This window comes from Thalia democratica, chromosome 4, assembly GCF_965202585.1.
Source record: "Thalia democratica chromosome 4, ktThaDemo2.hap1.1, whole genome shotgun sequence".
NCBI classification, from domain to species: domain Eukaryota; kingdom Metazoa; phylum Chordata; class Thaliacea; order Salpida; family Salpidae; genus Thalia; species Thalia democratica.
The window spans coordinates 43,481,163-43,492,232 of NC_139168.1; the positions used below are offsets into that span (position 1 = coordinate 43,481,163).

At 26.5% G+C, this 11,070-nt stretch overlaps 1 protein-coding gene across 1 annotated transcript; it reads right to left on the reverse strand.

Annotated features, from left to right (window-relative positions):
- Positions 1-1,974: 1,974 nt before the first annotated feature.
- LOC145835092 (serine/threonine-protein kinase PAK 2-like) lies at positions 1,975-10,346 on the reverse strand. Its single transcript, XM_082942637.1, has 14 exons — positions 10,049-10,346; positions 7,386-7,483; positions 7,195-7,281; positions 6,582-6,668; positions 5,483-5,629; positions 5,219-5,339; positions 5,092-5,155; positions 4,808-4,979; positions 4,420-4,527; positions 4,162-4,261; positions 3,955-4,070; positions 3,670-3,750; positions 3,190-3,327; positions 1,975-2,605 (listed from the first exon to the last, which is right to left on the reverse strand). The coding sequence occupies exons 1-14, from the start codon at positions 10,230-10,232 to the stop codon at positions 2,513-2,515; spliced, it is 1,596 nt and encodes a 531-aa protein (XP_082798763.1). The 5' UTR covers positions 10,233-10,346; the 3' UTR covers positions 1,975-2,512.
- Positions 10,347-11,070: the final 724 nt, after the last annotated feature.

The following is an 11,070-nucleotide window of genomic DNA, read 5'->3' on the forward strand; positions in this document are numbered from 1 at the left end:
AACTTCCTAGATACTAAGATCAACTCAGACATAATATCTTTCATCACCTTTTATTTATACTAAAGCCACGCTCGATCTCAGCTTGCTTTTTGTGCAAAACTAAGATTGTTTGTACAATTATGGCTAATGACTTATATTTTCCCATATCTAAAGTTTGGAAGAAAAAAGTATCCAAGCGCTCAGAAAGTTTATATGATACAAGTTTTGCAGAAACTTCTGGCTTAGATAGTAACGATCTATATTCTCTTATGCCTTCATCGCCCTGGTCACTACTTATGATTTTGGCTGATTATAACTCTAAAACTAGTTCTTTAAACCTTTCCAATGACTTAGCTAAAGGTATTAATATTTTTTTCAAGACATGATGCCTTTTTAATTAAGTTTATTGTTCTTGGAGTAAGAATTCTTTTTTAAGGTTTTTCAATAACTCCAATCGCAAACTTTCGGCACTCACCTTTAAACTCCATAACTGCTAAATGTTCAACTACGTCTTCCGTTATTAGCTTAAAAATTATTTGAGCAGCAGCACAACCAACTTTAACATGTTTTCAATGATATTGTTTGTCCTTTAGATCAAAGTTAGGGACGATTTCAAAGGCAGAACTCACATCACAATCTTTCAAAAAAATGTTCAACAGTTTTTTAAACAGATTTTGGATGTCTTCAAACGTATAAGGAATGATGGGACTATCTTGTTGAGAACGGGCAAGAGAAGGTTCTATAGTTTTACAGTTATAGCAAAAAAAAAAGTTTTGCAACCACCAATACGTCACCAGCTGCTATCACTTTTATAATATTATATCTTTCCCCAGAAGGATTATCCTACTTTAAAAGTTTTTACTACTTAAAAATACTTTTTTCGATGTCATCCCATTTTTTTTATTTATAAGTCATAAAAACTATCAGTATTTAGATTTTATCCAAATCATAAAGACTTACAAAATATAAAACTTTAAAAGGTCCAGGTTTTTTTTTTGCCTAAATTGTCAAATTCCAGGTAAAGTGGCAACCCTGTAGTTAAATTATTTTTAAAATAAGTGTTTAGTTGAAGTGAAATATTTAAAATATACTTTTAATTACATCATCTCTAAACTATTTTCACTTTATTAAGATCTTTGGTAGATTTATAAGCACATACTGTTACTATTTATAGTAGTATTTGTCAATTTGTTTTTTTTTCTACAAAATTGTTATTAGTTGATGTGTCTAGTTTTAATTAGTTAGTTAAGTTTTTAACAGCAACTAATTGTGAAAGAGTAAAAAAAAATGTCTACTGCATAACTTGAAAAGTTACACCCCAAGTATTAGGCTCGTTTTAAGCAGTAGCGTTTAATAAAAGGTTCTGAAGTGCTGATACCTTTGTTGAGCCATTTACAGTTTGGGAATTCAATTGTATCAAATCAGTCTGCGGTTTATGATCTTAAAACACTATATTAATAAAAGTTTTAAAAAAATAGACTAATCTGAGTTTTTGCAACCCTGAATTAGTATCAGACTAAATTTTATATGCAGACCTTTGAGCGAAAGTTTTGCGTTTTTCTTATTAACTTAAGTCAATTCAAAAAAACTATATATGATAAAAGTCACAAGTTAGAAGATTTGAAAAATTTGTCATTAAACTTCAAGTTTTGTTTTTTGAAAGTAAATTGAAGTTTTTAAAATATACATCGATGACATAACATCGATCCTGCTAACAATTAAAGTACTATTTTTTTTAACTTTTTTAAATTTTGCTGGTGTTATAAACTTTTTTTTTTCCTTTTGCAACTAATTGAAGGTTAACATTTTTAAAAACATATTAATTATACAAAAATAAACCTATATAGTACTTTTTAACAACTATAAATATTTTTAATTAAGGTAAAAAAGTATTTCTAGAAATTTTGTGATGGTAAGTTGAATTTATTCAAAGCAGATATAGGATGAAAATTTAAAATATGTTTTTTTAAAACAAAGAAAATCTTGAAACGCAACTAAAACGAATCCTATTATTGCTAAAATAACTTAATACTCTAAGAAAATAGAATCAAGCTTTGGTAAATGTTTTAAAGTACAAAGTCAAATATATTAAAAACAAAGAAGCCTTGGTTTTTGTTAGACTAAAAACATCAAATGTATTGCAAAACTATTAATTTCACCTACAGAAAGGGTTTTTTTTTAATTAGTTAAAATATGTCATTTGACAACAGCTGTGACAAAACCAAAAAAATACTTATGAAAAACGAAGGCTAAAAAGACTCGATATGAAAGCTAAAAAAACATATTATTTCTTAATTTAATTAAAAAGTTATAGTTGTAAGAAAATATGTACTGAAATTACATAATTAAAGACAAAGAAACTTGGCAAGTCAAAAAGACATTAAACACAATATAAATATTTTGTTAATTTTAGTATCAGAGTAGAACAATCTCATCAAGTGTGTGTATTTGAAAAGTTTACATGTAACACTCAAAGACAAAAGAACACGAAATAATACAAAACATATGCACATTTAAAGCCATGAAAACTTTATTAGCTCATGTTAGCTTGTTTAACAACTTCCTTAGCAGCAAGAATCAATGGATTGAGTGTCGCTAATGGAGCTGAGTTCATCAAAAATGGATGCTGAAATATAAATTTGTACTTTTTTTACTTATATAATAGTTTATATGTTTATATATAAAAAAAAAACTCATATACACCACAACTTTTAAATAAAAATCTTAATAAATTTTAAAATTCTTTTTTTTTTTATCAAGTTTATTTATCGTACTTTTGAATAATTTTTTAAATTACCGCCGTCTAAAAATTTTACGATTGAGTGTCGATAATGGAGGTGTGTTCATCAAAAATGGATGCTGAAATTTACACATATATATCTTATGAAAACTAAGTTTTTAGGTTATTAGTATAAATAACCAAATAAAATACTAAGTGATATTAATTTAAAATGTTTAAGATTAAATTAAAAATTTAACTAAAATGCTAGTATTTGTTTAAAAATTAGTAAAATTAAGGTATTTCGAAACTTACATAACAAAACACATCTTCTACTAATACAAGACTTGAAAATAATTTCAACTTTAATAATGAAAAAAAAAATGATTCAATAAAGTTTATAGTATACAATGTTTTCACATGGATTTTGTTGCTACTAATTGCATTCTTGCAACAACCACTACATAAAACACTGTATATAATAAACTAACTTTCAGCAATTCAGTGGCACTTAAACGCTTATCAACATCCATTTCCAAACAGGCACCCAAAAAATTTCTGAAAGTTTTTGAAAGTTTTTCAGGATTTTGCACCTCTGGAGTTCCGTTTGTAGCAATCAAGTATAAAGCCTGATAAATATAATGTTACTTTTTTCCGACAAAAAAACAATTTTTGTCTGATAAAACTTTTTGATTTTGTTTTTAATTGTTTTTACTGAAAAAAAAATTCATTTATTTTCTTAACTTTTTCTACTAGTTTGGTTTAGTTTTCAAACACTTACTATTTTAAAATTTATGTTAATTACGGTTTCTTTATATTAATAAGGATAAAACTAATTCATCCGTTAAAGGTTATAATGACTTATAAACTTTGAAAATAATTGTTTTGTAGTCCAAGACAAGTTTAATCATTAGATATTAATAAACTAAGCATGATACACGATTGCATATCTATATATTAAAAAAGCAAACTCGTAAAGGATTCTCGTTAAGATACGGCGGTTCACCTTCAACCATTTCTATAGCCATGATCCCTAATGACCATATATCAACCTGTTTTAAAATGTCAAATTAATAAAATCTAAAGGTATTTTATTTATCAAACAAAACTCCATATATTGTAGTAAAAACTGTAAAATAAAATGTGGTTTAATCGATCAAGTAATTCCAACTGAATACATTGTACGCATACAAATATATTTGTCTAACTTTTATTGTTCATTTTAATCAACTTGTAAATGACAAAACATGACAAACTTTGGGGCCATATGCTTTTCTAGTAACAACTTCAGGTGCCATCCAATATGGTGTACCAACCATTGTTGATCTTTTACTTTGCTCTGGTGTTATTTGAGCACAAAATCCGAAATCAGCTGCAAAAATTAATATATTAGTGTGTAAAATCTACTTGACATTCAATAAACTACTTTGTAAAAAAAAAAGTTAATAATACTCGAAACAAACTTAATTTAACACTTCCTTGCATTCCTAGCAAAATGTTGTCACTTTTGATATCTCTATGAATTACATTTCTGCTGTGCAAAAACTCTAATGCTTGTAGACACTGTTAAAATATATTATGTTAAATATGGGAGCTGTTATTGGTACTTTAGCCTATAAGCAATAAAAACTACATTTCAAAACAAATGAAAATTAATTTTGATAGGACTGTAGAAAATTGAAAACCCAAGTATTTAACAAATATTAAAGCAATAAATCAACCTCTCTACAAACTGCTGCAATTTGACCCTCATCCATGCAAGTTTCGGTTACAACGTCGGTTAGAGACCCACCAGCCAAAAAGTCCATAACTACCCATAGCTCTTCGCCCTAGAATTAGTTTTTTATTAACACTATAATCATATTATAACTTGAAATAAACATTTTATGATGTGAAAACATAATATTATCATAGAGTTGTTTTTAGTACTGGTGGTGTGTTGAACCATAGTATTTAATTTTAAAACGTATAGATTAAATTAAAAGTATATAAAAGCTTTAAATTATCTGCATATTAAACTCTATTAATATTTAATTTAGTTTCAAATATATACAAATATTTTAAAAGGCACAAAATGTTTGTTATTTTTTTTTGATAATATTTGCAAACTTTAAGGTAGGCATCTATGTAGTTGACAATGTTGTTATGTTTGTTTTCTCTCATGACAATTATTTCATTAATAATAAGTTCTTTTTTCGGTTGTTGAGACAAATTCATTTGCTTAATGGCAACTTGCTCTCCAGTAACTACATCTTCAGCTGTGAAAACAGTTCCTGAAGCACTGTTGATTAAGATTACTATAGATACTAAATATAAAAAATTTAAATATAAATTATTAAGTAAAAAGTTAAAATATTTATCTAAAAAACTATATGTAGTTGTATGCAACTTACCCTTGACCAATTTTATGAAAGCTAGTGTACCGGGTTTCTGGGTTTCCAACGCTCACAATCATACCTTAATGTTAATATGAATCACAACTATGTAATAAAAATATTTTAAAAATTGAGTTTAACTAACGCAGTTTAGCAAGCACTTCTTCATCGCTAACTTTCTTGCGCTTTTGTTTTTCTGCTCGATTATTTGTAGATTGTGGTTTTTCCAGATTTGCAAATGGCTCGATAACTGACCGTGTTCTAATCTGTTGTTGATAAAACAAAATTAGTATTATTATTTACTTACCTACTTACAAAACTGCAGCTGAAAAATATATTAAATCATAATACTGCAACTGTAAGCAGATGTACAGCATTTATTAAGGTTGTTATTTGTACTTCAACATACAGATTTGGTGCGGTCAGGTCTTGGAAGTGTGGGAGGCGGTGGCTGGTCATCTTCGGACGAGTCATCGCTTGCATTTTCCTTCTGTTTTTCTGGTATCTGCGCTGGAAGTTGACTTGTCACTAATGCCGTACTGGCCGTAGAAAACCTCTGTAATTGTTAATGATTTTAAATGGAAGCGTAGTTGTCTAAAGCCATTCATAAAAGATTAAGCGATTGTTGTATTTGTTTTGAATTTGTAGAGTTTTATCCAAAATATTATAAATTTGTTAAACAAAATTCAGGTAAGATTTTAGATATAAATGATTAGAGTTGGTATATAAATGACGTTCTGTATAAAAAAATACAAATAAAAAAGCGATAAATACTGTTATACTATATATCTAACTACTCCCACAGATTTTTCAAATGCTGTTTAGCTCGCTTCCTTATTGCTAGTCTTCTGTTTAGATTGCTTTAATGCTTAGGTCCAAATTATGAATGAATTACAATTTAATTTCGACCAGGGTTTCCCAAAGTGGACGGTACCGCCCCCCTGGGGGCGATTTTAGTAATTTGGGGGGCAATAATTAATAAAAGGGCAAAAGGGGGGCGATTTAAAATTTTTAAATCTTGAAACTTACACTAAATATTCGTGAGTTGCAGATGAAGAGCAAAAAAAAAAGTCTTAGGTATTTTAAATTGTAGTCTTGTTGGATGGGCAGTAGCCTTTTTGATTTCTTCAAAGGGGGGAATTTTACAATAAAAAAATTTGGAAAATAATTTAAACTCTTATAGAAAAAAAAAAGAATTATCATTTATTAACCAAATCTAAAAAAATCATTTAGATTGAAAAAAATACTGGAGATCTACTTACTATATTTATGAAGGAAAAAAAAGTTTAAAATATATAAAGATAACTCTAGAGAATAATACACAACAACTAAAATTATTAGAATCTAAAATGTCGCAATTTGAATTGTCAGGCTTTAAACTGTCGTGTACTACCAAACTATGACAAGAATAAAGAAATATAATAGTTAATCAATAGTTAGTTTTTTTAATAAAAATGCTCAATATAGTTAGTAATTCTGTAAAAAAATACATTGAAACTACTTAATACCTGATTATTAGAAGGTTGTGCGACTAACTTCTGCATATACTTTTCACCTTTTGGCTCATAGTTTCCATTATCGTAAAACTCCAGCACCTTGAGAAAAATTTTACAATTTAAATTTAATTTTGCTTCAAATTGTAGTTTTTTTGTATATATACTATGTTTTTACGACCAATCAAAGTTGTAATTTAATTTTATGGAAGTCGACGCCTTTAAAACTATCAAAAACTGAAAAAATATATATTTAAGTTTGTAATTAAAAAATAACTTATTTAAAAAAAAAGTTTTTTTGACATAATTATCTCCAAAATAAGACCAAGTTAAGATTGATAAAATTCTAGTTTAATAACGAACGTCAATAAAAAATTTGATGTAACGAAATACTTATAAATTAGTTACATCATTTTAAAAACTTATAAAAAATTAATTACTTACTTATCATTAGTATTTTATTGTAAAAAATGCATCAATATTATTAATTTAGAATCACTAACACAAAATATTTTGAAACTAAAACAGTTGCATTATTATGCTTAGTTTATTTTATCAAAAAAAAACGAGAAATAGCAATGTTGTAAATTAAAATATGAGTAATCAAATGCTTACACCTAAAACTTACCTTCAGAAGAGTTTGTGGATTTTTTTGTTGCTCAGTTCTTGTAATATTTGAATTTTGTAGAAGCCGAGCCCATTGCAAAGGCATTCCCTAGTATAATATTTTTATTATAAATCAATAAGACTTTTAATTAACACTAAGGAATATAAAAACCTAAATTGTTTTAATTTAAAGTTTCAATAAAGAACTCTTACAGTAAATTCTCCAGTCACTGCATCGAAACCAACATGTATTGTGTGCTCAAAATCAACGGGATAGGAAATGTCCGGTCTTTCTTTTTGCTTATTCTTTGCTAATATTTTTTATTAAACGCTTTAAACACAGTTAAACTTTCTAAGCAAGAAATAAATACAATACCACAATCAGAGTTCATTAATACAGCATTTATTTTAGTATTTAATCTGTTATTGAACAAATTAATTTTTTTAACTCAACTGTTAGAGCATAATACTAATATAATAACTATTTGTTGCTATATGCAGTGCAGTCTTTTATCAATAAAATCTTAAGAGCTTTACTAACTAGTAACATTATTTTATTATTTAATGAAAAAATTACAATAATAATTTACTAGGCTGAACCTTTTGCATCAAAAATGATATAACTTTATATATTAATAACTTATTATACTCACCAAATACAAAATTTCCTCATTTCAAATTCAAAACCCTTTAACTTACATTTACAAAAAAAAATTCAACCCAAGTTTACTTATTTTAAATTATCAAGCTATTTTAATTTTAAATATTTAAAATATAGATTTAAATGTTTGTTAACAAAAGATCCTAATGAAACAAGTTCACTGGATAATAAATAAAAACAAATTATACAGTAATCTTCCTTTATTGTACCAACATATGTTTCTGTGTGTTAACGAATAAACACACTTCAACTGGGTTCTGTAAAAAAATAAATACTGTAATGAAAGAATAGAAGCTAAAGTAGGTGTATACATGTGTTCATTAAATTAAAAAATTTCTACAGATTTTTAGAGGTTAATAGTTAATAATAGGTAAAATACTTAATGTCAAATTCGACTGTTATAAAACTGTATAATATTTGTAATTACTAAGTCTAAACTAAATTAAGTAAAGTAAACTAAAATACACAACAAAACAACAAATCATAATAAAAACAAATCACTTACTTTAATGGAAAGAATAACTAATTCAAATTTATTTTATATTTGCTAATGATTGAACAAAATATATCAAACAATTACGTCACAATATATAAGAACATTAAGAAAGCTATTTAATTTGTATTGTAAAGTTATTTAATTTAGTGTTTATGTTTGGGAAAGCAGTAAAGCGCTTTAATATGAAAAGTAGTATGTTATCTATTTTGAATAAAAAGTGAAACAACAATCATTAATTAGTGGATCAATAAAACTTAACATCGGTAAAGACAATAAAAGTCACAGGAACTTGATATAAGTTATATTTTATATATTAAATGTTAGTAATGATTAAATCTTAATTATAACAAAATCAAAGTTAGATACAATTAGGAATCAGATTTAGTTTTAATGTAAAAATTAAAAATGTAAAACTTAAGTTTAAGAAAACTAAGCACAAAAAATAAAACTTGTTATTAAGCTTACAAAGCACTGACCGATAATTAAGTTACAGTAACATACAAAAAATCACAATGACTTAAATCACATATATATTGTATATAATAATTAGTGAAACAATTGATTGTTGTTTCATAAAGGAGCAGTCGAGTGTTTAAATTAAAGATCCCATACAGATATTTTAAATGTTTAATAATTAAACTGTGTTATAAATTACGGGTTGTATTTAATACGAAAGTTAAAATGTAAAACATAAAACAACATGGTGGTCATATGCTAAGTATAAACCTGCAGAAAAAACCTCTAGCTCTATTGGGCGTAGTAGGTAAAAAAGCACTTTCATATTAAACACAGCCCGTAATTTATAACACAGTTTAATTATTAAATATTTAAAATATCTGTATGGGATCTTTAATTTAAACACCCGACTGCTCCTTTATAAAACAACAATCAATTGTTTCAATAATTATTATATACAATATATATGTAATTTAAGTCATCTGTGATTTGAATACAGGTTTTTAATTAAACTTGGAACTTAACACATAAAGATGTGATGAATTATAGTCGGAGGGTAAAATGAATATATATAATGTCGGAGAATAGAAAGTGACATGTGTGAAATAAATATATAATTTTATTAATATACATTAAGTGAATGTGTGTGTTTATGTAAAAGGTTAATGAAAAATATGGGAGGTGAGAAAGCGTCAAGGTGTTATTTGAGAAGAACCGTCGGTTGTGTACACAGTTGATTAATAAATCACGTATTTTATTAAGTAATTGTTTACTATCTTCTGCTAAAATTGCCATTCGTTCAAGGTTGCATGTTTGGCAGATCTTGCTCGCGCTGTTGATGTTATTGTTGACGTGGTGAAGGATGCTTCATTTTATTTCTGGTTTGGTACCACACCTGTCAAAATACTGCCAAACGAAATCTGACAATATTGTGATATTCTTTTTATTTACATGCTTAAAACTATGTACTCTTTCATTACAGTATTTTTTTTTACAGAACCCAGTTGAAGTGTGTTAATTCGTTAACACACAGAAACATATGTTGGTACAATAAAGAAAGATTACTGTACAATTTGTTTCTATTTTAATTTTATGTACATATTTTTTATACAACTCTTTTAATTTGCAGTTTGTTTATTATCTTAAACAAAACTTATAAAAAAATACAATCAACTGCATTCGTTTTCAATAAATTTACATTCCTGCATTTAAACTACTTTATTTAAAGATTATATAAAAAAAACTACAAAACTGTTAACTCACATTTATCTTCGGGGCTAAAAATCTTCGTTATTATATTTTGCTTTTTTTCATTTTTAGGTAACGAAGGTAGAGGCTTGTGAGTGTTAGAAGTGTTAGATGCTTGTTTGTTATTGGTTGGTTGTTGAGAAGAGACTATTCTGATTGGCGGAGCGGGTGGCTTCATCTCATCGTTATCACTATCCATTTTGATTCTTAATAGTAACTAAGTCTTTTGAATTCAATAACTAGCGAATTAAATTGGTTAAACTGCTCATAAATAAAATTTGGTAATTTAAAAACTTGAGTTTAAATATAAAATTACAAGGAAATTATAATTAAAGACGAATATATGTGCAATAAAGATCTACTCATGTTGTAAATTTGGAAATTTAGAATAAAATTTGCTTAAAAACTTTGCACGGTTATAAAACTTAATTTTGATAAAAACGATAAAAATAATAGAAAATTTCAGTCAGGAAAGTTAAAACCAGCTCAAATTTCAAACTCACTTAATCAAAAAGCATCAAGTATTGAAATAAAAAATAAGTGGAATAACAGAAATTTTATTACAAAACAAAAAGCACTAAAAGAGTAAGTAACATAATAACTTCAAAGTAATATATATTAACATTAATTAAAAGTTAAATTTACGATTTGGTCTTTTTTACGAAAAAAGTTCACTAATTTGTTCCATTTTCTTTCTTTGTTATAGTCCATTAAGTTTGTAAGTTTCGAGAAGTATCTTAACTCAAATTTAGGTAGGTGAAACCATTAGGTAACAGTAAAAATTATAAAACTTCTGATGATTGTCTTTACATTCAAGCTGTATACAGTATTTCAGCACAAATAGATAACACTAAACATAACAAAACTTCTTTTGTGGGTTTAGAAAATATTGGTTTTTATTACTACGTTTTGTCTTTGAACCGCTCACTTTTGTTAGTCTGTTTGCTAAAATACTACACAGTTTTACTTTTAACAAGCAACACATTTCAATTGTATTTATTTTAAACAACTTAATAGAAAAAGTAGTCAGAATCTAC

Excerpts from the sequence above, each read along its gene's own strand:
- LOC145835092 (XM_082942637.1), bottom strand. The coding sequence starts at position 10,232 with ATGGATAGTGATAACGATGAGATGAAGCCACCCGCTCCGCCAATCAGA. Across the intron at positions 4,528-4,807 it reads ACATAGATGCCTACCTTAAA|GGCGAAGAGCTATGGGTAGT; the intron begins GTTTGCAAATAT and ends AACTAATTCTAG. Across the intron at positions 2,606-3,189 it reads GTGCCACTGAATTGCTGAAA|CATCCATTTTTGATGAACTC; the intron begins GTTAGTTTATTA and ends TTTATATTTCAG.